The 27469-nt window shown below is 44.4% G+C and overlaps 1 protein-coding gene across 19 annotated transcripts in view; it reads left to right on the forward strand.

Annotated features, from left to right (window-relative positions):
* Positions 1–27469, forward strand: part of NCOR2 (nuclear receptor corepressor 2) — a 389949-nt gene that overhangs the window by 85561 nt on the left and 276919 nt on the right. For all 19 annotated transcript variants that reach the window (XM_081174437.1, XM_081174422.1, XM_081174418.1 and 16 more), the window contains exon 2: positions 6896–7144. In XM_081174437.1, the coding sequence (XP_081030563.1) occupies positions 7040–7144 (105 nt within the window). In that variant the 5' untranslated portion in view covers positions 6896–7039. The remainder of the gene's footprint in view (positions 1–6895; positions 7145–27469) is intronic.

A 27469-nucleotide genomic window follows, 5' to 3' on the forward strand; every position in this document is an offset into this window, starting at 1 on the left:
TGGCAACTTAAACCTAGGTTATGGGTGCAACAGCAGAATGTCTAGGCACACTTTTTGTGGCAAGAATACAAAGCTGAAAAAGAATGAACTGCAGCTATAATATTATGTTCATTTTTCACAGGGTCTAGTCCTTCTCCTGCCCACCCCGCTAATATTCTTAAGAGGGTCTCTTCTCCAGTCTTCAGAGAGTAGCTAGAAGTGGGAATGCCGAAAAAGGTCCTCCTTTCCTTCCACTGCAGTTTTAATCTGAAATCTTAGGCGCAGTACAGCTCCCAGAGCTCAGAAACTACTTGCGCTAATGAAATTCCTTGTCGCAAAATGCGCCTAGAACAATGAGAGTTTTGAACACTGGAAGCAGGAAGTAGAAATGATTGAAAAACATGTGTTGTGGGTGTATATTGGCCCAGTTTGCATGTTACAATAAACCATAGTTGCAGGTGAATGCAGAGATCGTTCCTGTTTTATTCCTTCCCTACTGTGTTTGACTTGAAATGGATTTTGTTAGCTGCCTTGAGGCATTTGTGCAAAGGTGGGATAGAGATGGGTAAACAAGCAAAGGGGTTGTGGTGGTGATGTTGGTTTGCATATTTTATTGTAAGCATTCCTCTCCTGCCTTTCCATTGCAAAAAGAAAGCAGCGCACACTCCTTTCTGTAGTAGATAACACCAAAGACTTACCTTTTAGCGCTTTTGTGATGATTATTGTGAGAATTTTTGTTGTCCAAGGACCAGCAGCAAGAGTCATAGAGAAACATATTGAAACCAGTATTTTTATAGAATGTTAGAATCATACGGTTGGAAGGACCCATGAGGGTCATCTAGTCCAGTGTTTCCCAACCACCGTTCCGCGGCACACTAGTGTGCCGCGAGATGTTGCCTGGTGTGCTGCGGGAAAAATAAAAAAATTCGAAAGATATATATTTTTTTAAAGTCAAATTTTCGATTGGGGCGCCGTCACTAGATGACCCCTGGGGTTCCCTCCCTCCCTCCCGCTCTGCGCCTCTCTCCTCCTCCGGGGAGGCCCTTCCTGGCTCTCGGCCAAGGCTTGGCGGCTGCCACTCACTCACTCGCTCGCCCACCCGTCCCTCCATCCCTGCACCTGGCCTCTCCCCCTTCGTCCCCGGCGCGGGGGCTGCCGGGATCCGTAGTCCCCTCGCCCTTGGGCTCCGCGCCTGGCGGGGTGCGCGAACTACGTTTCCCAGCGTGGCCTGGCAGGCCGGACGTTTTGTTTGAAGCGCTCTTCTCCCGGCCATGGAATGAGCGCAGCGGCGTTGGCCGGGCGGGCAGGGGCTCTTCCGCGCAGACCCCGCGCAGCCTGCCTGCGCCCCCGCGGAGATCGGGCGGCAGGATGGAGCCCGGGGATCCCCGCGGAGGTGGAGCGGCGGAGGCGGAGGCTGCCCCCCAGGTAGGGCTGCGTTGGGGGTTTTTTATTTTTGCAATGCTGCATCCGCGCCGGAGGGGACGCATCGGACCGCGGGGAGACCCCTTGGCGTGCGTGCAAGGCAATGCATGCGTGCAGGCGTTGCATGGAGTGCAGTGCAATGCAATGGCAACGCGGCGCCCTGCATGCATGCATGCAACTTCCACCGGCGCTCCGGACTTGGCAGGTGAGGGGGGTCCCCAGTGGGCGGCAGAGAGAGCCGGGACGGCGAAGGGGAGCCAGGGGGGGAGCAGCGCTGCTCCCCGAGCCGAGCCCAGGGGGAAACTTCGGCGTCGTTGCGCCGGGTGTTGGAAGCGGAGGCTGGCGGGGGCCCCTCACCTGCAAAACCTGGTCGCCTCTCATATATTTTGTGCATTGCATTCATCGCCCGCTTTCTCCTCCAAGGAGCTCCCGGGGGCGCGCGTGGTTCTCCCCGTGTTATCCTCGCAACAACAGCCCTGCGAGTGGCCCAAGGGAGCACCCAGGGATTGTCCTGGCCAGGTGGGGTGATTTGAACCCTGCTCTCTGCCCGGTCTTCGTCCTCATTTAGCCCCCCACATGTGCATGACTGTGCATGACTGAGGTTTTCCCCCCTCGTCTTGGCTATGGTGTGAGTCTGTGCTGTTAATTAATGGGGTTCTGCCTTCGGAGAAGATGAGCCAACCCTCAAGGAGGTGATTATGTAATTTGCTAGCAATTCATGTCCCTCCTGGCGTGACGCTGCGCGCTGACGTCACGGGGCTTTAATGGTGGTGTGCCTCGAGATTTTTTTCATGAAACAAGTGTGCCTTTGCCCAAAAAAGGTTGGGAAACACTGATCTAGTCCAGCCTCCTGCAGTGCAGGAATCTTAACTAGATCATACATGACAAGTGGGCATCCAGCCTCTGCTTAAAAACCTCCAAGGAAGGGGAGGCCACCACCTCTCATGAGAGTCTGTTCCACTATCAAACAGCTCCTACTGTCAGAAAGTTTTTCTGGGTGTTTAGTTAGAATCTCCTTTCTTGTACCGCGAACCCATTGGTTTGTGTCCGACCTCCAGAGCAGGAGAAAACAAGTTTGCTCCATCTTCCAAGAAAGCGTTGGATTAAAAAAAATGTAAAGAAAACTTTGCCATATTGTATTCCTGGGCGATACTCAAAAAAGCAAACAAACAGTCACTTACTTACCTGTTCATCTGCAGCATTTAGGATTTGCCTCTAGGTCAATGTTTCTCAAACTTGGGTCTTCAGCTGTTGTTGGACTACAACTCCCATCAGCCCTAGCTAGCAGGACAAGTTGTCAGGGATAATTTTTAAAACTACTCTAGGCAATTAGCTAGGGAAATTGTACACACCACCTGCCTCCTTCCCTTGATTCTCAGTGTATGATGCTGAGCATGCCGGGTTACGGCGGTGGGCTATTTCAAAAAGTTTTTGGTCTCCTAAATTTTATGGAAGTGTTTGCAAGAATGCCCTGGCCCCATTATGGAAATTAGCATTTGCTTTCCCAAACCATACCAGTAGGTGCAAAACAAAATGGAAAAGGGGTGGTGATTTTGGGAGGAAGAACATCCTGAATTTAAAACATGTGGGGGCTTTTTCTTTGGTTTGGTTGATGTTCTTTGAAATGGAGGAACACAACAAAAGCTGTGTAACGATGCAGCAGAGTTCAAAGCAATCAAGGCACGTATTTTGCAGCTTTTATTCAGGATGTTCAATCATTAAAAATATTGTTTTGTGATCCAGGCAATTATGTTCAACAAAGGAATTTCTAGCAGGCGCCTTCCGTGACATTCCAAAGAGATAGTTTCTGCCAGAAATACAATTTCTGTGTGTTAGGAAGGTGATGTGGGGGGAATCAAATGAGCATCACATTTCAGTGAGAGAATACCCCCCCACAGGTGCTTAAAATTGAAGGGAAATTAGAAAAGCATCGTTTATCCTAATATGCAAGCACAAGGGACCTGCAAATGGAGGATTATTACGAGCTGTTGGTGAAATGAAGGTGGCTATTGTGTTGTTTAAATATATGTGAAGAATGCAGATCAGTTGGTAAGCATGGATATTTATCTTCCCTGTATGGTAAACTCATCATGTGCTTACAGTTTATTTTCTCTCCTGAGTTTCTCATATGTGGACACTGGTTTACATTGCAGTTATGCTTGTGTGTTTTGTTTTTTAAGCTGGCCTTGACCTCCATCTAAAGAAAGCTCAGTTCAGCCATACCAGTTGTGTTCCAGGGAAATAGTTGTGATGACGGACATCCTTCCCTAAATCCAGCTTGTCTGCCATTACTTACTTTCTCAGGCAGTGTGATTTTATGAAGGATTAAGGGGCCTTCTTTTGCTGGTCCCTCCCCCTCCCTTTCTCTGTTTGCATGGTGCTTTATGAGAAAAAGAAATAGTTGGACCTGTACTTCTAAATTTGTTTGGAGTCCAGGTAACTCTGGAGGCAGAAGCGTCCTACCCTTGGGCAGAATGAGGCAGCTGTCTCAAGTGGCATGGGCAGGGGGCTGTAGCCAATACTAGTCCTACTCAAAGTAGACACACTAAATTACTGGGCCTCAGTTAGCCATGTCCATTAATTTCAGTGGGGTCTACTCTGAGTAGGGCTACGGCCCAGGATGGCAGCCTACCACGCTTCCCCTCGAGTCCCAACCTGCCCTGCTGTGTACCACCTAAGCTAGCCTGCTGCCCTCTGGTCAGTGAAGGATGCCATCGCACCACCAGCATGGAAGTAATGTTCAGCTACTAGCCTGTGGAGATTCTGAATATGGAATTTGGACTTGTGAGGAATCTTTTAATTCTTGAGCAGTCGAAGGTATAGAAAACCAGGCTGCTTCGTTTATATCCGTCCTGGCCAGTGCAGAAGCTTCTTACTGCCTGCCCGTTGCAGAGGCCCTTGTTCTGTACCACCACGATAACTTTCTGTTCTGAAGCTTGAAAGCAAAGCATCCTCTGTATCTCACAGTCCCAGCCTCCACTTTGAGGCCAAGAGTTTCAGTAATGCCAAGTTAAGGGCAGGTTTCTCCCTTGCCACCACAAATCACCATCCCCTCCTCCCCGACATGCAGCTGAGTTTTTTCCAGGCTTTACACTTCAGTGGATTCATGTCTCTGGGATGGAAACTTACTCTAGACAGTTTGGTAATGGCAGTTCTGCCTCCAGGATTGGGTTCATATGGGCAAGACTTTGCCTGGTTAATAGTAGTAGTAGTAGTGATGATGATGATGATGATAATAATAATAATAATAATAATAATAATAATAATAATAATAATAATAAAGAAACACTTTCCACATACATATATCTAGGTAATTTGCAAAATGCATTGAAAACGCCGTAAAATAGTTAAAAGACAACACAGAAAGAACACCAGATTAATTTAAAAGCAATGCGAAGTGGACATTTGTGGCAGAAACTTGTTCATCCCTCTAGAAAGGCTTGTTGGAACAAAAAAAACCTTGGTTGTTTCTGGAAAGAGCAAATAGTGGGTGCCTGTCCTTTCTGGGCAGGAATGGTGTGCCACAGAACGGGCAGTGTCCACACTAAAAGCTGTGCTCTGAATTATTGTTAAGAGGGCTTCTGATACCTTTGCAACTTGAAAGAAAATCTCTTGCACAGACTACAGTGACTTATAGGGAATATGAGGGATGTTGCGGTCTCTCAGGTAACCTGGTCCTGAGGTGTATAGTGCCTTTTTTTTAGTACCAATGCTTGAGTATGGCCCAGTGGCGGACTGGCAGCTAGTGCTAATCCCACTGGCAAGGTGTCCTGTGTTGGGTCTCCACAAGCTACTTAGCCACCACATTCTGCACTGTCTGCACCCCCGAGACCAGAGGCAGGAGCAGCCCCACATAGGGCATGTTGCAGTAACCCAGCCTTGAGGTAGCCAATGTGTGTAGCATCTTGATTTGGCAGTTGTTTTATCCCTCAACCGACATGCATGTAAGCAGGCATGGAACTGCAGCCCCTCTGGTGTCCGTTTTTGTGGTCAAGTAGGGATGCTTTATCAGCGCAGACTGATTTTGTAGGCTGAGGAGGGGTCGGGTGGGGGAAGAGACATTCTTCTTCCTCTTTCTCAATGCTTCTGTATGTGCACGCGTTCCACTTTCAGTTGAAATCGATGTCTGTTTGGCTTGTTTTTCTCAGCTTCAACAGAGATCAGGAGAAAGTAAAAAGGAAGCAGTCTTGTTTGTGGTGGGGAGGTCTGCCCCTTGGTTCTGCTGCAAGGTTTGCAAAAAGGAAAGCAAAAAACCTTAAATAAAATTGTGCTCTTGGACTAGGCTGTTTGCTTGAAAAGTGGGCTGAAGTTGTGTGTTTCTGAGAAGATGGGCAGCAGCTGAGTGGTAGCAGCTTTCCCATCTGCCCTGCAGGCAGCGGTGGGCAATTTATGCTTTGTATAATTAAGAGTTAATGCCAGGAACCAAGCTTAATGCCTCTTTAAACAGCTGGCAGTCAAGGGCGCGCATGGAGACATTCGTTACTTTTAATAGAAAACCTGACAAAGCGAAGCGCGCGACCATCTTCAAGCAAAATAGGTTGTAAGTGTCCATAAAAAGCCAGCAGGTTGTAAAACTCTGCTTTATTTTTGCATATATCAGGGTGGTCTCCACTTTGGTGCAGGGAAGCAAAAGCAGAGTTTGGACATTTCACATTCCTGCATCTTTATCTGTTCAGTAACAATGGACTGCAAGAGGGCCTCCAAAATCAGGGACTGGGAAGGCATCCCCTATGTGGAAGGGATAAAAGAATTAGTTATTTTCTCTTAACTTTCTAAAATAAAAAAGAGAGATGACTGACAGTGCAATCCTGCAGTGTCTGGGTTTAAAAGAGGATCATACAAATTTCTGGTGGCGGATCAGTCTGCCATTGGCTTCTAATCAAGATGGCAGCTGAACTTCCTGTTGGCTGGGGGGGGGGCAGTAGCTGGGGAGAGAGAGCTTGCTGCCTTCAAGCCTTTCTTCAGGGCGGGCTTATCTGGCAAGAGTGTTCTACAAGTAAAGAATTCATTGCTCGTTGGTTTAACATTGTAGTAAAGTTAAATAATACATACCTGGGTAAGATAACAGAGGTTGGCAAGCGGTGGAATGACTATCGAGTGATAAGAAGAGATAGAAGTTGAGTTTGTCTCTTATTCAGTTCTTCTTGGAGTAGACCCGTTGAAGTGGAGGGAACTAGGTTCATAATGGCTCTGCTCTGATAGAACGTAGCTGGATGCATCCTTTTCTTTGGCTTGAATTCTTCTCAGGTTGGCTTGGGTCAGTTGAAACTAGGAAACGATACCCTTTAGATCAGTGTTTGTGTTGCTTGGCCACAGCTTTTTAGCGTTTCAGGCAGGAGTCTTTCTGAACTCTGCCTGCGGATTCTGGGAATTGAAACCTGGACCTTATGCATGCAAACATACACACGGCCACAAAGCTGTGGCCTCTTCCCAAAGTGGTTTTGACTGTGCTCTAACGCTCTCTCTCTCTCTTCTCCTCTTGTTTACCTTTCAGTCGCAGCATGAGTCGTCCAACATGTGCGTAATGAGGAGGAAATCTAGGATTCTTTAGTGCTTCGCATCACAGATTCTGGGAATCTCTCTCTCTATATATATATCTACACAAGAAAAAGTGAGAGCCCTCTGGACTTCTTCCACAATGTCTGGATCTACCCAACCTGTGGCGCAGACGTGGCGAGGGAGTGAACCCCGTTATCCTCCTCATGCCATGTCCTACCCGGTAGCCATAAGTCAACAGCATGTGGTGAGTGTGTGGCGCTCTCTCTTCTCCTCTGTTTAATCAAGAAGGTGAATTGTCTGGTGGCGAGGGGTTTGGAGCCTGGGTGTGGCTGGCAGTGCTGGCCCCAGGTTACAGAGGGCTCTTAGGAGGTTGCCTTTATACCGAGTCATGTAACTCAGTAACTCATGTAACTGACTGGCAGCCACTCTACCGTCTATCGGACAGGAATCTTTCCCAGCTCTACTGTTTTTATTATTGTGCTGCGTAAATTATGTTCTTAATGTTGTACACTGTCCTGGGATCTTTGGATAAAGGGTGGAATATAAGTTGAATAAGTAATAATAATAATACCTGGAGATGCTGGGGATTGAACTTGGGACCTTCGACATGCAAAGCAGGTGCTCTTCCACAGAGTCACGGCCCATTCCTTGGTCATGACACCCTCCATGCTGCCCCCTTCCTAAGTGTGTATATCTACAGTAGGTCCAGGGGGCAGCTGTCTACTTCTTGAGTGTGGGCCCCTCAGTACATACCCAGGCATGCCAACTTGTGGTGCCAGCTGAGCTTGTGAAGTGGGACCCAGTGACTTTTTTGGGAAGAAAAGAGGCATGCCATGTTCAAGCATCTTCACTTCAATCCAGCTTAACTGGCTTTTCACAAAGGCTGAGATGACAGTGCTCAACATGTGACCGCGTGTGAAAGTTGTCCTGCAGCTGGCCACCATTTTTATTTTCCAGAAGTCATGGGGAAATGACATTGCATCATAGATGGGGGGTGGAGAACCTCAGGCACTGGAGCCCTCCTGGCCTCTCCATCTGGCTCCTGAAACGCTTCCTAGGGCTTATCCTTTACTGATCCTGCCTCGCATCCTATATGCATCGCATCCTGGCTGGAAAGTAGCTCTTGAATGCTAATAATGTCTGAATTCGTGCTTTTCTGCCTAGAGGATTGAGAGAGGTGTGTGCGTGTAGGAACTAGCCTACTGTACAAATGTAAACTTTTCTTTTGTAGCTGCACCCACTTTTGCTTCTGGCTCTACCCACCGCTCTCCCCTGATATATAGTAATTCCCACTGGATTTATGAGAAATAAAAACAGTAGGCACCAGCTCCCTAGAAGAATGCACCCGCCACTGATGCTGCTAGCGTCTCCTCCTGTTTTCAACCCTTCCTTTCCCGACCACTGCAAAAATAGCTGAAATGCCCCTTTACTACCTGCGGTCAGAGAAGTGGGGAAAACAGAGAGTATTTTTTATGGTCAACCCTGAGCACCCATTAAAAACAGTGAGCTTAAACTGGTTGCAACCAAACTTGTTCCACTGGTTGTGATTTGCTTTACCTGGATCAACACCATTTTGTTTTCTCCAAGAAAATCCAATCTGCAGATTAACTTAATGTCTTCAAATTAACCCTTCCTCAGCCAGCGCAGTTCACCCTTTAGCTTCCTTCTGAACAGGGGAGAACCAGTCCGAAATGACTGAGCCTGCTAGGAGGTGGCTGAAGAAGAGGCTCACCCCAACCTTCTGGCAATAGCTTTTGGATTGGCAAAGATGGTTGCTGCAGATTAAACTCAGGTCTGCAGGTGTGTTGTATTTTTAAATAGCACATCTATCACAATTTTGCACTAGCATATCAGAAATTCATAAAGAGGAGAAGCTGGATCCTGTGATTTACGTAAAGCACACAAGTTGAGAAGACACCCCCCCCCATTGTTGCTTGAGAGGTTTTATTGCCCTTTCAAACATGTCTTCTCCATCACTAGGTCTAGAAACATATATTTTTACTTGTTTTTATAAAGTCTGAATTCTGTGCTCAACGCCACCTTGGGCCGCATCTCCTTCTCTTCTCTGAATGTGTGACATAGTTCTGACCCCAGCCACGACTCTAGCCAATGTTTCTAAACATTTTTTGATATTGACTTTGGCACCATTATTTTGCCCGCTCCCAGCCTTACCCTTGGCAAACATAGTAATTTGTGTTCGTTTTTGAGCTCACAGTTGGGCTAAAACAACAACACCAAGAAGTGAGCTTGTTGGGCGAGGAGGGAAAATGTGGTTGAATTGGAGAACGCTTTCCTCTTCTAGCTCAGACTTCTTTTCTTTTCTTTTCTTTTCTTTTCTTTCATCACCTGGTAAATCATGGGGCTGTTCCTTGCATGCAAACTTAGCACTTCCTGCCAGTCTTGACCTTGATGGCCACATCTCACGGCTTTCTGAGTCTGTGTGTGCTTTCCTAGGGCAGAGGAGAAGATGCTGGGAGGAACTGGGCGGTGGTGGCAGCTGGAAGGCATGGCTTGAGGGTCTGCTGTGGTGCCAGTCCTTAGGAAACTCCTATACAAAGGTTAGGGAACCCCTTTCATTCCAAGGGCCACCTTCCCTTCTGGGCAGCTTTCTGGGGGCCGCATGTCAGTGGTGGGTGGGGCCAGAGGCAAAAGTGGTTGGATGAAGGAATGTTGATTTTTTTACCTAGTTTCTGCACAGAAGGGAGGAAAAGGTGGCCACTCTCGCCACTCTTGAGCCAAGTGTCATAGGCCCTGTGGCACCGGGGGGGGGGGAATTGCAGGATCAGAGGATGAGGACCCCCAGGTTGTGGGTGGGAAAAGTTCAGGTCACTGGAGGCTATTCTTGTTGCTGGTGTTATAAACAGTTGGGAGTTAGAAACTTTTCCCAATCTACTGTTGGTTATTTGTTTGTTTATTATTTATGACCTTCCACGCTGTTGGGTTAGACTATGGGGAGAGGTGGGGCATGGACTCTAGGTTTGTGGATTTTAGTGAAGGGCCCCCTACCCCCCCTCTAAGCACTGTTCACATTTGTTCTTTGTAGTGGCAGTAACCTTGGAAATCAGCATGCCCCGTAAGCAGGAGCTGTGTCTTGATTTAGCCGCTACCTGAAAGAGATTAACACATACACTCCCCCCCCCCCAGCAACCAGCAGCTTTGCAGATTGATGACAAGGACAAGGTCATTGGAACAATGAAGATGCTGTTGTCTCTCAAGCCTGTTGTTGCATCCATGCAGATAAGAGCCAAATGAGTAATTCAACCTGGTTTACACTGCTGACCCTTATCTGAAACAACATATTTGATTACAAAGGAGTGCCAGATCCCTTATTTTGTCTTGAATCTGCAACTCTTGTTTGAAAAAAGCTGGGTCAGGCGGCTGTGAGTTTGGGCGACCTGCTTGATCAATAGCCTCCTTTTCATCTTCTTAGAGAAATTTAAATGCAGAGAATTCTCTGTTTTTTGGTAGGGTTCCTGTAGCTATTAACTGCGTAAGACAGGGCTAAGGAACCCTTTCCAGACCAAGAACACATTTTTGGGGCCATATGATTGTGATGGGTGGGGCCAGAAGAAAAAGAGGGTGCAACAACAGATGCACAATTTACGTTTATACTGTAGCTCAGTTTCTGCACATATTCACACATCCCTCTCTAATAACATAAACAGCCAGTGGCCCGTCTATCTAGTCCAATATTCTGCTCTCATTGAGGTCAACCAGGTGTCTGCGGAAAACCAGCAAGCAGGACATGAGCCCAAGAGCACGCTCCCCACTTGTGGTTTCCTGGTATTCATAAACATTGCTGCCTCCAACAGAGCGCGGGCCGTCATGGTTAGTAGCCATTGATAGCTGTCTCTCCATGAGTTTGTCTAATTCTCTTCTAAAGCCTTCCAAGTTGGTGGCCATCATTGCCTCTTGGGAGCGAATTCCAGTGTTTGTTGCATGAAGAAGTATTTTATTTCTCAATCCCTAATCCAGGAAGGCAAGAGCTTGAGGACACATTTCAGCCAGGCGAAAACAATCAGGCAAAAACATTGCTGGTGGCAATCATTTTTGGAATGCTGGTGAGATGTAGCCTGTTGTAGCTGCTTGATAACAAGTGCTGAGCAATATTTAATAATAATATTATTAACAGATCAGTAAACAGACATGGATAGTTATCCTTGCAAGTTGTGGCTCTTTCCTGGAACTTGCTTTCCGCAAAGGCCGAGCAAAACCCTTGAATGTTTTTGGAAGCAATGTGGGAGTTTTAGTTGGACCAGCTAGCTTATGGTGATGGTCTGGGTTCGGGCTCTGGAGTGACCCTCTGGAGTGACCCTCAGCTGGCAAGCAGGGTCAAAGATTCTAGAAGCTCAACTTGCTCAGAGTAGCGAATTGCACGGACTGAGAAACTGGGCCAGAATCAGACGATTTATAGTTACAGGTGGGACTCCATTGGCTGATTAGGGTCACTTGATCGCCACTAGTACTGCCATTTGGACAAAGAGTTGGCAAGCCACCATGGCAGTGCAGAGACAAGAGGCGTCATGTTCCTACCACTAGATTTTATAGTTCCTTAGGAACATAGTTTGTTGCCTTATGCCATGTCCAACCATTGCTTCATCTTGCTCAGCTTTTGCCTGTAGTGACTGGCAGTGGCTCTCTCAGCCAGGGGTCTCTCCCAGCCCTACTTAGAGAGGCCAAGGTTTGAACCTGGGACCTTCTGCTTGTAAAACAGGCCCTCTTGGGACTGAGCTTCCCCTTGCTGCCTTAATAGGGAACATCTGTTTGCCAAGGATGGAGGATTTCTCACGTGGACCTAAAGATGTCTCCACTGTTTTAATGTCTATTTCCTTGTGATGATACTATAGTCTTTGGCTCTTTGTAGCATACAGGTACGCACTGGTGTGCTGCAACTCCATTTACTCTGTGCTGCTATAAATGATTCACAGAGAGCAATGTTGGCTTTGTACCTATTTGTTTGTGGCGGATCCTGTTGCTCGGCTGCTGCAGTACTGAACTTTTCCATTGCAAATGGCTTTCCCACTGATTAGGAAGAAGCTGGGAAATTGAACAGCTGCAGGTGGTGTGGTCTTATTTGGCAAACACATTTACTGCTGCACTTTCAGTGCTTCCCCCAGGGGACTAGAATTCAGTGGTCTGGGGCATCCTTTTGCATGCTGAAGGTCTTATAGTTCAATCCCTGGCCTCTCCAGTTGAAGAAAAGTCAAGAACCAGGTAACAGGGAATGGAAAAGACACCCCCCCCCCCCGCATGCTGCCACAATTTGCAAATTACAAATTAAGGAAGGTGGATTTATTTATTATTTATTACTTGTTTATTGACAGGTATCAGGCATTGGAGACCTGCTGATGGTCTTAATCTCCAAAATTGTGCAACCTTAGAATATACATATATAGTGCCTTTGATTGGGTGGACAGTATTAGGATCAAAATATCTGAAAGTTCCAACAACTCTTGGAACAATTAAGTCAGTTAAAAAGATATGGGATATATTGGCTAATAAAAATTAATTTGATCCATTTTCACATGCTTAAATTACTCTCTGGAGGAAATCCTACTTCAATAATTGGAAAAAAGATGGTAATATGGGAAAACTGAATGGTAACAGGTGTATTGACCTAGGACCAACTGATAGATGAAGAAGACAAATTTTATACATACAGTGCTCTCGGGCAGAGCTTTCCAGACTTTTCATGTTGGTGACACTCCTTGCAGATATGCATCACAGGGTGCATTTGATTTAAATTTTACAAACTCCGCTAACCCGGAAGAGTTACCTTGGGTTGAGAACTTTGCCCCAGGATGAGAATAGAAATTGTGTGCTAGCAGCGCGGTGGCAGCTGGAGGCCCCTTTAACGAAAGTGCGCCCCAGGTTAAGAACAGTTTCGAGTTAAGAACGGACCTCCGGAACGAATTAAGTTCGTAACCCGAGGGACCACTGTATATTTTTAAATCTGGAGATGCTGGGGTTTGAACCAGGGACCTCCTGTGTGCACAGCCTGGGAGGCCACCATTTAGCTATCTTCTCCTGCATCCTGACACACATCTCTAGCACACACATTGTGTGCTAGCAGCGCGGTGGCAGCTGGAGGCCCCTTTAACGAAAACCCACAGGCTTTTATGCTGGACAATGCGGTGAACATGATAACACTCCTGAGAGCTGGAAAAATACTAAAATAGGTACTATCCCACTTTTCTTTCCTGTTCTTCCCCATTCTCTTTTTTCCAGAAAAGGCAATTTAATTATTGTATTCAAATGAGTCCAGCCCACCTGAGGTTGTTTAGGGCAGAAGGATTTCCCAGAAATCTCTCTTTGAATGTGGCAAAGAATGGAAGAGAACCCCTTCTTTTTTTAAAATGCTGAAAATACCAATTTTAAAAACTGAGTAAAAATGATTCTAGATTCAGGTAGGTAGCCATGTTGGTCTGACACAGTCGAAATGGTATCTGAAGAAGTGTGCATGCACACGAAAGCTTATACCCAGAACAAACCTAGTTGCTCTCTAAGGTGCTACTGGACAATTTTTTAATTTTTTAATTTATTTTGAGTGAGTAATATGAATTTTTAAAAATGAAAAGCAGGGACAAGCCTTGGTGATTTTGTGTAGTTGTCTGCCTCTGGCTTGCTCCCAGAAATCTCTTCCACACCAGGAAAATAAAAATTGGCCTGACCCTCATTAGTGATGGATGTAAGGTTTGATTTAGGGACGCGGTTAAACCACAGAGCCTAGGACTTGCCGATCAGAAGGTCGGCGGTTCGAATCCCCACAACAGGGAGCTCCCGTTGCTCGGTCCCAGCTCCTGCCAACCTAGCAGTTCGAAAACACGTCAAAGTGCAAGTAGATAAATAGGTACTGCTCCAGCGGGAAGGTAAATGGCGTTTCCATGCTTAATGGTTTTGCCAGAAGCGGCTTAGTCATTCTGGCCACGTGACCCGGAAGCTGTACGCCGGCTCCCTCGGCCAGTAAAGTGAGATGAGCGCCGCAACCCCAGAGTCGGTCACGACTGGACCTAATGGTCAGGGGTCCCTTTACCTTTACCTAAGGTTTGATTTAGAAGGATTCCAGGTGTTGCATATTTTCAGTGTAGCTGTGTGGATTCCTATTTCATAGAATCATAGAATCATAGAATCATAGAGTTGGAAGAGACCACAAGGGCCATCGAGTCCAACCCCCTGCCAAGCAGGAAACAGCATCAGAGCACTCCTGACATATGGTTGTCAAGCCTCTGCTTAAAGACCTCCAAAGTAGGAGACTCCACCACACACCTTGGCAGCAAATTCCACTGTCGAACAGCTCTTACTGTCAGGAAGTTCTTCCTAATGTTTAGGTGGAATCTTCTTTCTTGTAGTTTGGATCCATTGCTCCGTGTCCGCTTCTCTGGAGCAGCAGAAAACAACCTTTCTCCCTCCTCTATGTGACATCCTTTTATATATTTGAACATGGCTATCATATCACCCCTTAACCTCCTCTTCTCCAGGCTAAACATGCCCAGCTCCCTTAGCCGTTCCTCATAAGGCATCGTTTCCAGGCCTTTGACCATTTTGGTTGCCCTCCTCTGGACACGTTCCAGTTTGTCAGTGTCCTTCTTGAATTGTGGTGCCCAGAACTGGACACAGTACTCCAGGTGTGGTCTGACCAGAGCAGAATACAGTGGCACTATTACTTCCCTTGATCTAGATGCTATACTCCTATTGATGCAGCCCAGAATTGCATTGGCTTTTTTAGCTGCCGCGTCACACTGTTGGCTCATGTCAAGTTTGTGGTCAACCAAGACTCCTAGATCCTTTTCACATGTACTGCTCTCAAGCCAGGTGTCACCCATCTTGTATTTGTGCCTCTCATTTTTTTTGCCCAAGTGCAATACTTTACATTTCTCCCTGTTAAAATTCATTTTGTTTGTTTTTGCCCAGTTCTCTAATCTGTCAAGGTCGTTTTGAAGTGTGATCCTGTCCTCTGGGGTGTTAGCCACCCCTCCCAGTTTGGTGTCATCTGCAAATTTGATCAGGATGCCCTTGAGTCCATCATCCAAGTCGTTGATAAAGATGTTAAATAAGACCGGGCCCAAGACAGAACCCTGTGGCACCCCACTAGTCACTCTTCTCCAGGATGAGAATAATTCTTGTTTCTTTAATGATACACTGATTTCTTTGCCAAGCTGGAGCCCTCCAGTTGTTCTGGCTAAATAAGTAATAATAACTCCCATCAGAATTTTCTTTAGATCAAAATGTGTCTTACAGACATGTTTACACTACTGTGCATTTTGTGTAGCCTATTACGACAGAGTTCCAGGTGCTAATCTGTTGAATTATAATATGTGTGGAGATTACCGTGCATATGTCAAAGATGTGGTTGTCATGGAAGGAGAAGAGCAGTGTGTGCAATGAGCTTTGGAAGCATAGTGCATATGTTTTGTTTATACAGTACTCCAGATGTCTTTGGAGCCTCTGTTGACCATCCTTGACCTGCACATGAAAGTTCAATGGTTAGTCATTGGTCAGTTCTCCTCTCCTGCACATTCCTCTATCAGTCACATGCAATGAGCTTTACACCCACCCACACCCAGGTTTTTTCTGTGCATGTAAGAAGAGGCCTGCAAGGGCAGGTCAGAGTTCCCCCCCAGTCCAGCAACCAGCTTCCTAAAGTGGGTTGGCTGCCTCCGGGAACACAGGAAGCTGCCTTATACTGACTCAGAACGTTGGTCCACTGACTGGCAGCAGCTCTCCATATTCCTAGCCTTACATGGAGATGCCAGGGATAGAGACTGGGACCTCCTGCTTGCAGTGCAGATGCTCTCCCACTGAGCTACAACTCTTCACAGCTATGGAAGTCTACAAGCTGGCTGTACAGGAAGGAGAGCCCTCCATTTGCCCCCCAGCAACTGATTTACAGATACAGTCGTACCTTGGAAGTCGAATGGAATCCATTCTGGAAGTCTGTTCAACTTTCAAATGTTTGGAAACCAAGGTGCGGCTTCCAATTGGCTGCAGGAAGCTCCTGCAGCCAATCGGAAGACATGGAAGTTCTGTTCCATTTGCAAATCGGAACACTCACTTCTGGGTTTGCAGCATTCGGAAGTCAAAATGTTTGACTCGCAAGGCGTTTGGGATCCAAGGTACAACTGTGCATAATGCTTTTGTGCATGGAGTTTCCATTATGTTTTCTGGCAGCTGATAGACCTATCTTCCATACATTTGTCTAATCTCTCTCTGAACTAATGAGCACCACCACATATTTTGGCAGTAGCCTCAAACCTCTGGAAAAAACCACTGTGTGGCCAGTTCTTGCGCAAACGGGCCCGTCTCTTTTGAAATACAGTGCTGCTCTCGTAGAGGTCTCCATGCATTAGTGCATGCTGGAGCCATTGCCCCCCGTTGATAAATTTCAAGATGTCAAACCCCTGGGAATACTTGAGTCCCTTCACAAGCTCCCTTAAATGTATTGTGCTGACCTGTGGCTGTAGCACATGAAATGCTGCGCTTAGACCAGGGACTCCCAAGTTAAATTCCCTGCCTGGTTGTGAAGGTTGCTGAACGATCCTGGACCTCACAGTGATCTCATGAGATTGAAATGAGAGAGTTTCCTACATTTGTTTAAGCATTCAGAGTCAGCCTTTTAGGACCACGTTGGATGCATAGGCATTTCAGACTCGCATACGTAACAGTTAGAAATCAGCCACACTGTTCTTCCTTCGCTGTCAATGGCAATATGCCTCTGGATTACAGATGCTGGGAATCACCAGTGGGGAAGGTGCTGTTGTGCTCAGGTCCTCTTTGTAGGCTTCCCACCGAGACATCTGGTTGGCCACTGTCAGAACAGAAAGCTGGACTAGATGGGCCATTGGCCTGATCCAGCCGGCTCTCTGTCTGTTCTGATGAGACAGAAGAACCCAGTTTGACTACCACAAAGGACTGGCTGCTGTTGCACGGAACAAGCCTGAAGCTTAAGGGTTCACAATGGGGACCTGCCTGTGTGCTGTGACCCGAACCAGCCTTTTCCAACCTGTTTTGTTCCTGATGTTTTGGACTACAACTCTCTTCGGTCTCAGCCAGCTTTACCAGTATTTAGGAAAGATGGGTGTTGTAGCCTGAAACGTGGATGGCAACAGGTTGGCTGGTCTGAATAGTCCATTTAACATCATTGAAGTGAAGGAGGCAGGAGGTCTGCCTGAGGTGTGGATGCAAGACTCCCAGGCTGCCCCCAAACTCCTTGAAATGAAGTCAGGAAACAAGTGTAATGCTGCAACTAATAACTATGTGGGGCACAAAGGAAGTTCTGGCAGACAAGTTTACATCTATGTTGTTGCAGTTGCTGTGGTTTTATTCTATAGATGGCAGTTGCTTTTTGGGAAGTTGGTCTTCTTGCCAGAACTCAGAGAGTTGGCCGCACAGCCGTTACCGGAGAGCGCTGACTTTTTTCTGTGACAATTCGACTACAAAAGCAACTACCCATGAGTAGGATAAATTGAAAAAAAGGAAGGAAAAAAAAGTCTAATTCGGCACCGAAGCAGGGAGGCATAAACAGGAAGTCTGCCTTCCGCTTTTTTGTAAATAGACTAAAGCAAAGAAGCTGTAAGCTAAAGCCTTGGAAAGTTGATCGGAAAAGACTAAAATCCCAACATCAAAATAAGTGAATTCTCCCCTTGGTTGCAGGAGAAGAGGGGGGAGAGGCTTGAACTATACTTGCCTGCAAGAGAGAGGGAAGGAAATAAAAATCTACTGCTCAAAACCTGGGAACGGGCTGCCAATGGACAATAAGACTGCCGTATTATGAAATGCACTGCTTGTGAATAGAGGACTCCTTGACAGTTAGCTCTGCAAGGGAGATACATTGTTTCTGGCTGTCTCCTCCTGATTTCAGAAAGAAGGGGAAGTAATTGAAAAGTAACTGAAATTGAAACTGTCTTTCATTTTGCAAAATGGGGGCTTAAAAAGTGCTACTTTTAATGCAACAAGTACTGACTGTTACTGTGCCCCCCTAGAAGAAGTTTTTGAAATTGTTACAACAATTGGGCCAGGGGAATTTTCCACTTCAAAACAAATTCTGGCCGTGGGATTGACCTTGGGTTTTCAGTTAAAGTGTTATGGCAGATGGAAAAGAAAAAGTAGATTCGCTCCAAGACAAAACAACGAGGTCTGGGAAATCTTGGCAACGAAGAGCACCAACATCTGGCCCTTCTGCCTCATCTGCGGCTGCATCTATACAATCTAAGTCAAAAGGTATGTCATCTGAAGAAGTTTTAGCACTTGCATTAGGTAAAATAAACGAATCACTGGAAAAGTTAAGTAAACAAGTGGTTGAAGCATCAACTAAAATTGATCAAAACACTATAAGCATTAACAATTTGGGACAAAAGGTGAATACTAATACAGAAACTATTGAGAAACTGCTACAGGAATCTACTTTGACCCGACAGACTGCTGAAGAAGCTAAGGAAAAAGCAGCTGCCGTAGAGGAGAAGATACCAGTCATACAGAGGCAACTTGAGGATCACAGGTTGACGCTTTCTATGATTGAACTTAAGGAGAAACAAACGAACTTGAGGATCAGGGCTGTGCCTGAATTAGAGAAGGACAGTCTAACAGACTTTCTTATGCAGGAATTTGCAGACTTCTGGGACTTGGATTTGGAGAAAGAAGAATTTAAGATAGTGAGTGCTTTTAGGCTTGGAAGAGGGGGGAAGAAGAACAGGGTGAGAGACTGTCTGATAACCCTCCGAACAAAAGAGGAGAGAGACAAAATTTTGAGCCTGCACTTTCAGAAGACATTGGAAATACATCGGTCAAGAGTGGAAATATTTAAAGATATTCCGAAACATCTTTTGGACCTTAGGTCCAATTACGGAGACCTGGTTGCCCTGTTGAGAAGGAACAGAATTATTTTTAGGTGGGAATTTCCCCAAGGCCTATCTTTTAGCTTTAAAGGAAGAAAGATAAAAATAAGATCAGTGGACGATAAAGATTTTTTTTTGAAAGACCACGGAGAAGATTTGCAGAAAGAATCTGGAGAAGAGCTAAGAGCATTGGACAGAGAACTGACAGACAGACAAAAAGCATTGGACAGAGGATTATCAAAAAGAGGAATACTAGACATAGCAAGATTACCCTTTGGATTGGACTGGCCAGAGAAAGTGACAATAATACCACCGACAGAACAAGAACAAACACTTGGTGCAGTTGGAGGAAAATCAGAGAAACTACATCATGGCTCTGCAACTATTAAGCTGGAATACTAACAGACTTAACTCCCCTCAGAAAAGGAAAAGAGTTTTTCATTTATTAAAAAAGGAACAATTGGACTTGATTTGTCTACAGGAAACACATGCGATAAGGCTACACAGAAAAGTATTGATCAATAAAAGACTGGGCCAAGAGTTTATTTCATCGGACAAAGTCAAAAAAGGGGAGTAGTGATTTATGCAAAGGAGAGCCTATCACCGAAATTTATATTTAAAGATGACCAAGGAAGATTTGTGGCAATTGAAATTCAACTACAAGGAGAGAAATTTTTGATAGTAGGAGTTTATGCACCAAATGAGGGGAAATCAGATTTTTTAAAAAAGTTGCATGAGACTCTGATGGACTATTTGGATTATAATGTGATCATGATGGGAGATAAGGATGGAGTGGTATCTACAAATATGGACAAGGCACAGAGACAGGTAGTTACTAAGGACGGCAGACTACCAAAAACCTTTTTTGAGATGACTGATAATCTGGATTTAGTTGACATCTGGAGAACAAAGAACCCTTTGGGTAGAGGGAACTTTCTTCTCTGAAGCTAAAATGACATGGACAAGAATTGACCAAATTTGGGTAACTAGAGGACTAGCTCCAAAGACAAGAAAAGTGGAAATTTGCCCTAAAACTTGCTCCGACCATAATTCTGTGAAGATGGAGATGAAACTAACACCAATTGGCTCTTTCAGATGGAGGATGAATGACACCTTGTTTAGGGACGAAGAAGTGACTAAGAAGGCCCAAAAAGCCTTGAGAGATTATTTCGAGATAAATATGAATACTACTGTTGAAAAAAGAGTAATCTGGGACGCAAGTAAGGCGGTTATGAGAGGGTTTCTGATACAACAAAATGCAGTAAAGAAGAGAACTCAAAATGAGAAGAAAGACAAAATTTTGGAGAAAATAAAGAAAGGGGAGAAGAAATTGAGAGCAAAACCAAAGTCGCAAGAGATTTTGAGGGATATAAAGTTATATCAAGTACAATATATGAAAATGATGAATCAGGAAATAGAATGGAAAATTAAACAGATGAGACAAAAGACATTTGAGTCGGCTAATAAATGTGGGAAATTGCTGGCCTGGCAAATGAAAAAAAGACAAAAACTCAACACTATTATAAATTTGGAAGTGGAAGGAAAAAATATACAGAACCCAGTGGAGATTAGAAATTGTTTCCAGAGGTATTTTAAACAACTATATACACAAGGATCACAGAAAGAAATTGATATAGATTGATTCCTGAAAATAAATGGACTACAAAAAATCTCTCAAGAAAACAAGCTAATGCTGAATTATAAAATAACTGAACAGGAGGTAGAAGGTGCCATTCAGAATATGCAATTGGGTAAATCTCCAGGGCCGGACGGTTTAACTTCAAGATACTATAGATCTTTTGAAAAATTGGATAATGCAACCACTAAAGGAAGTTTGTAATGAAATTCTGGAAGGGAAAAAAGCACCAGAGTCGTGGAAAGAAGCTTACATTACACTTATACCGAAAACTGAGTCTGAGAAGACACAGCTTAAGAATTACCGCCCCATATCTCTGCTTAATGTGGATTATAAAATTTTTGCAGATATTTTGGCTAAAATATTAAAAAAGTACTAGTGGAAGAGATACATAAAGATCAAGCAGGCTTTCTCCCGGGCAGACACTTGTCTGATAATACGAGAAATATAATTAATATTTTAGAAAAATTACAAGTGAACATTAATATTAAGGCAGTTTTGATATTTGTGGACGCGGAGAAAGGTTTTGACAATATTTCTTGGAGTTTTATGAAGAAGAACCTACAGGGGATGGGGGTTGGTCAAGGCTTTGGAAATGGTATAAGTGCAATATATTCTGAACAAAAGGCCAAACTAATTGTTAATAATGTGGTGACGGAAGAATTTAAGATAGAGAAAGGGACACGACAAGGTTGCCCAATTTCCCCATTGCTTTTTATATCGGTCCTGGAGGTCCTCTTAAATATGATTAGAAGGGACCAATTGGTTAAAGGTATACAGGTCGGAGCTAAACAGTACAAATTGAAAGCATTTGCAGATGACTTTGTATTGACATTACAGGAGCCAGAATCTAGTACTAAAAGAGTATTGGAACTGATTCAAGAATTGGTCAGGTCGCAGGATTTAAGCTGAATAAGTAAAAAACCAAGGTTTTAGAGAAAAATCTAACAGTGATTGAGAGAGAGAGGTTTCAGAAGGAGACAGGTTTAACATTGGTTAAGAAAGTGAAATACCTGGGGGTTAATATGACAGCTAAGAATGTGAATTTATTTAAAGATAACTATGAAAAATGCTGGACGGAAGTGAAAAAAGATTTAGAAATATGGTCAAATTTGAAGCTTTCACTGCTGGGCCGTATCGCTGCGATAAAAATGAATGTATTGCCAAGAATGTTGTTTTTGTTTCAAACACTGCAAATTTTGGATAAAATGGACTGTTTCAAGAAGTGGCAGAGAGATATTTCTAGATTTGTCTGGCAGGGCAAGAAGCCCAGAATAAAATTTAAAATACTAACGGATGCAAAAGAAAGAGGTGGATTTGCCCTGCCAGACCTTAAACTTTACTATGAATCAGCCGCATTTTGCTGGCTGAGTGAATGGCTGCTTCTTGAAAATACAGACATTTTGGATTTAGAAGGTTTCAACAATGTATTTGGGTGGCATGCATATTTGTGGTATGATAAGGTCAAAGCACATAAAGCATTTAAAAACCATATTGTCAGGAAAGCATTGTTTAATGTCTGGACAAGATATAAGGACCTACTTGAAAATAAAACCCTAAGGTGGTTGTTACCGATGGAAGCGAAGGCTCAGAAAAAGCTCACTATGGAGGCCAAATGGCCGAAATATTGGGAAATTCTGGAACAAGAGGGAGATAAATTGAAATTGCAGAGCTTTGAAAAACTAAAAAACAAAGTGTGAGATTGGCTTCATTATTATCAAATAATGGAGGCATACATTGTGGACAAGAAAATTGGCTTCCAGGTGGAAAAATCAAAATTGGAAACAGAACTGCTAGAACCCAAAACTAAGACTCTGTCAAAGATGTATAACTTGCTGTTGAAATGGAATACTCAGGATGAAACGGTGAAATCTGCTATGATTAAATGGGCACAAGATGTTGGACATAACATTATGATGGCTGACTGGGAACGGTTATGGATCACAGGTATGAAGTTCACAGCATGTAATGCCTTAAGAAAGAATATTATGAAAATGATACACAGGTGGTACATGACACCAGTCAAGCTTGCAGAAATCTATCATTTGCCTGATAATAAATGTTGGAAATGTAAAGAAACTGAAGGTACATTCTTTCACCTTTGGTGGACGTGCCCAAGGATTAAGGCTTTCTGGGAGATGATCTCTAATGAAATGAAAAAGGTATTTAAATATACCTTTCTGAAGAAACCAGAGGCCTTTCTCCTGGGCATGGTTGGCCAATTGGTGCCAAAGAAGGATAGAACTTTTTTTATGTATGCTACAACAGCAGCAAGAATACTTATCGCAAAGCATTGGAAGACACAAGATCTACCCACTCTGGAAGAATGGCAGATGAAGGTGATGGACTATATGGAACTGGCGGAAATGACTGGCAGAATCCGAGACCAGGGAGAAGAGTCGGTGGAAGAAGATTGGAAGAAATTTAAAGACTATTTACAGAAATACTGCAAAATTAATGAATGTTAGAATGATGTTGGAATGAAGTTAAGTGGTTTTAGCAGCAATGTTACAAAGGAGTATGTAAAAATGGATTGTTAACAGGTGAGAATCTAAAGTTATAATACATTTAGATAAAGGATTAAGATAAAAGCAAAGAGGGATAGGATTTGCTGAATTAACTACCGTATTTTTTGCACCATAACACTCACTTTTTTCCTCCTAGAAAGTAAGGGGAAATGTCTTTGCGTGTTATGGAGGGAATGCCTACGGGTGGCATGCCTATGGATTTTCCTCCTCTAAAAACTACATGCGTGTTATGGTCGGGTGCGTGTTATAGAGCGAAAAATACGGTAACTGAACCGGAATACAAAAAAGGGAGGTGTGAGGAGGTCGGGGAAACAAGTAAATGAAAGACAAGACATGGAAAGATTGATTTGTATTTAACTGTTTTTATATTTTTTTGTATTTTGTACTTTTTCTTCTTTTTTTCCCTTTTTCTTATTTTTGTAACTTTTTCTGAAACTTTAATAAATATCATTTTAAAAAAAAGAACTCAGAGAGTTGGGACTTTCCTTAATTTCTTCATCTTTTTAGTGCTGCTTTTCCTTTGTTGATCTTGCTCAGTCTCCTGCCTTTGATGTCCATGCAGGACACCCAGGCAGGACTCCATGTGGCTTCCTGCAACAGTAGACTTATCTCTCCCTGAAGAAAATAGTGCTTGAAGGGTATTGCTACCCCCCTTTTTTTAGGGTGCACAGATTTTCAGTGAGTAGGGGTAAGCAGAAATGGTTGGGAGAGGGAAGTGAGTCAGTTGAGATTTTAATGTTAGCCACAAAGTCAGGGAAAAGATGAGTTATTCAAGTTTGCTGTGGATGTTTGGTATGGGTTCTACTTATTGGTGGGCACCCATATCACAAAGAGACCTGTGCTAAATTTGTGGAAATACCGTACTTTTCCATCTATAAGGTGCCTCCATGTATAAGGACCACCCCCCCCCCATTTATGGGACTCAGTTTTAAGAAAATGAGGGGAGATGGCCCAAAGCTGTTGAGCTTCTCCCCCCAATGCAGCTGCGGGCAGGAGACACTCCCTAGATCGTTTCCTGTGTCAGGGGAAGTTGCGCTCCCACCAACCAGCTGGCTGGCAGGCGTGCTGCTCCCCCCCCCCGCAAATGCCACTACCCGTGTATTGGACGACCCCAGTTTTTTGACAAGGTGTTTCAGTCAATATGGTAGTTTTGCCCTTTATTCATTTTTTAATTTATTAACGTGAATAAAAAGGGACCCATTGTCACTTACAGCTCCCAGTTCTTGTCATTTTTATTATTAATATTTCTTGGTCATTTTACTCACAGAAATGATTCAAAGTGATTTACAACCACAGACACTAAAGCCATGGAAAGGTATCCTCTCATCCTAGACAAGGATGCTTCTCTTTTACAGGGACCTGTGTTTTCCTTGATACAGTCCTGCTCCCCATCCCCAACCTAAAACAGCTATTTAACTAGCAGGTCACATTAGCAGATCCAGATGCCAACTTTGTTCCCCATGTCATGGCAACGCTTTTATGGGACCTAATAATGTCATCTACATCATCAGAGGTTCATTTACCTGCTCATTTTCTTAAAGTGCTGACAGTGACCTTCTGTATTCTGCATAGGAGAAACAGTCCAGTCTCAGCGCAAGACAATAATTGGATGCAAAATTGGTATCAGAAATGGCAATATTGAAAAACAAGTTGGGGAACAGTTCAGCTTCTCAGGCCCTCAGCAACTGACCTTACAGTGGCCAAAGTAGCAGAGAGGAGCTTCAAAGAGAGACTTGAAAACTGCTGAATGATAATTAATCAGGAGGTTCAAATGCTATCCCTTGCGGATTGAATCAGCACAATGGATTTTCATCACATTACATATGCTAATGGCTTAACAGCACTGGTTGTGTTATTAGCATGGTGTATTCATGAATGGTCACTGTTAAAAATGTAATTATCACCATTTGTGCTTTTCTCTGTCCCTTTTTCTTCTGACCTTACTGTTTATAATCCCTCTCCCAGCAGCATGTGTTTCATTTATTTATTTAGAAAAAATACAAACTGTTTAATTTTTATTTATATATAAATAAATAATTTTAAATAATTATCTTTAAACAGATCTATATGATTTACACTTAAATACTTAGCCTTCCTTTCAGTCTTTAATCCAGACACATCTTGTAATTTATTTTTACTTGCATCATTCATATTTTTAACAAAGATTTTGATTTTATCCTTATTAAGGCCTGCTACCTTGCCAAATTTGTTTATCTCTTGTAATACTTTCAGGATTGACTCAATTGGTTCTTCTACAGATATCACCATGTTGTCTTTCTCCTCCTTTTGGCTGGACTCAGCGTGGCCCTCTACTCTGCTACAAATAAGATTTTATTGTAGTGGTGTTAGGCTAAGCAACAAGGAAAAGGCAAGCCAGGCTGGCACACTGGTGGTTCGGTTCCAGCTGGGAGCTTCCCATGAAGACAGAAATGTCAGGAAATATCAAAGCTGAGCTTTTGGGGCTGTCAAGTAATAATATATATTTTACAGTTACTTGGTAGAAAGAAAGCAAGAGAGAGAGAGAGAGAGAGAGAGAGAAGGGCAGGGGAGACAAAAGAAAAGTATTTTAAAGATTTCTCCTTCTTGGGATGCCAGGAAAATTAGTCATTTTAATCCCCAGCCTCCCATTCATAGAACGCTTCCCTGCTCCAAATGCCAAAAGTGGATGAAAGATGGTGGCTTCTCCCAGCTGCACTTGCTCACTGCTCTTGGAAATGCTGGAGCTCCGCGGCAGAGCCACTGCTTTGCATGCAGAAGGTCTGGATAGGATTGGGAGAGACCACTGCTTGATACCCTGAGCTCCGTGGAGTCAGGATAAGGCAGCTTCCTAAGTTCCCATGAAGAGGTGTGGCAAGGGAAGCGTGGGGTCTTGTAGAAGCAACCTGAAGAGTTGTTTTCAGGTGGCATGATTTGTTTAGATGTGGGCAGAGAAGCGGAGTGCATTTTGAAAGGTTCCCACAAGATCATTCAGCGTGCCTGAGACCAGGGCTCTGCTCTCCCCTGGTGTTGGGCCCTCTAGATGCTGCTGGACTCTCATCGTCCTGGACACATTGGCCATGCTGGCCGAGGCAGATGGTCTTCCTAGTCTAAACAGAGGGGTCAAAGTTGAGGGAGGCTATTCTAAGCGGCAACCACATCAGTTAGAGTTTGTGTCTGTAGGGCCAAAGGGTCTTTGTTCTTGCCTTAATTCAAAACATGGTGCTTGTGTGTATTAAGTACCCGTTCAGATGACATGATTTGCTTGCAGAAAGTTTACTTGGAGATTAGACTATGTCCAGTCTTTATTGAGCTTTTATTTAGAATTTTTTTTGCGGAGAGGTTTGTACTACTATGAGCATTCATCCTGATTCACTTTCAAAGTGCTTGCACATCTTTTCTGCTGTCTGTCTGTTCATCCCACAACTTGCAGTGCATTTCCCTGTCACTTTTCTAACCATGCATTATTTTTTTTAAGTGGATTTATCATGCTAGGGCAATGGAATTCCTCCTGCAAAGTACAGGTGACCTAAGTTACTGACCAGGGATACAGGTCTTCCCTCCGCCCCCCCCTCCTGAAATTGGCTTGAGGGAGTTGAGAGAACAGCATGCAGGGAGAGGAGAGGGGGGTAAGCTGAAACGTTCGTGCAGTTGGAACATGGGTAATGGCACAGCATAGAATTCCACCCCAGGACTGTGACTTAGAAAACTACGGAATGGTTTCTGTTCAGTGCCTTTTGGGTGCAGGCTGCTATGTCTGGTGTGCAAGTGTGCACAGCTCATGTTCAGAGCAGGAGCTCAGCGTGACCAAGAAAAGGAAGACTTTTGCTGTCCATGCAAAAAGATTAAGCATCTGATAACCTAGACCCAGGCTGTGGTTTGTGGCTAATAACGCTTGTCTTTTGTCTGCTCTTTCCATCTGCTTGATAGATGTTCCGTTTTCACTTCTTACAAAATGTGAAATGTTTAATGCATTGTTATTGCCTCATACTTTATATTTTTATTTCTTTTTGACAGCACCTTTTTTGGGGGGGGGGGCTTGCAAAAGAAAGAATCAGAGTTGGAAGGGACCCAAGGGTCTCGCAGTCCAACCCCCCAGCAATGCAGGAATCTCAACTCAAGCATCCATGACAGATGGCCATCCAACCATCTGCCTAATTCTGGTTCTGTAAACACCAGAATTGTATGAACCCTGCTCTGAGACCTTGGCTTGCATTCAGCTAAGTAATAATCAGGGTGGTGGGTTAAACCACAGAGCCTAGGACTTGTCGATCAGAAGGTCGGCGGTTCGAATCCCCGTGACGGGGTGAGCTCCCGTTGCTCGGTCCCTGCTCCTGCCAACCTAGCAATTCAAAAGCACATCAAACGCAAGTAGATAAATAGGTACCGCTCCGGCTGATATGTAAACAGCGTTTCCGTACGCTGCTCTGGTTCGCCAGAAGCAGCTTAGTCATGCTGGCCACATGACCCGGAAGCTGTACGCCGGCTCCCTCGGCTGTATGTGTGAGGAGGGGGTGGGGGTGTGTGTAAAAAGATTTTTAAGAAAAGCTGCCCCCAAATCCACAACATCAGGATCCCCCCCTCCTTTTCAGGTTCTT

Source organism: Podarcis bocagei (genome assembly GCF_964188305.1).
Source record: "Podarcis bocagei genome assembly, chromosome: 16".
NCBI lineage: Eukaryota > Metazoa > Chordata > Lepidosauria > Squamata > Lacertidae > Podarcis > Podarcis bocagei.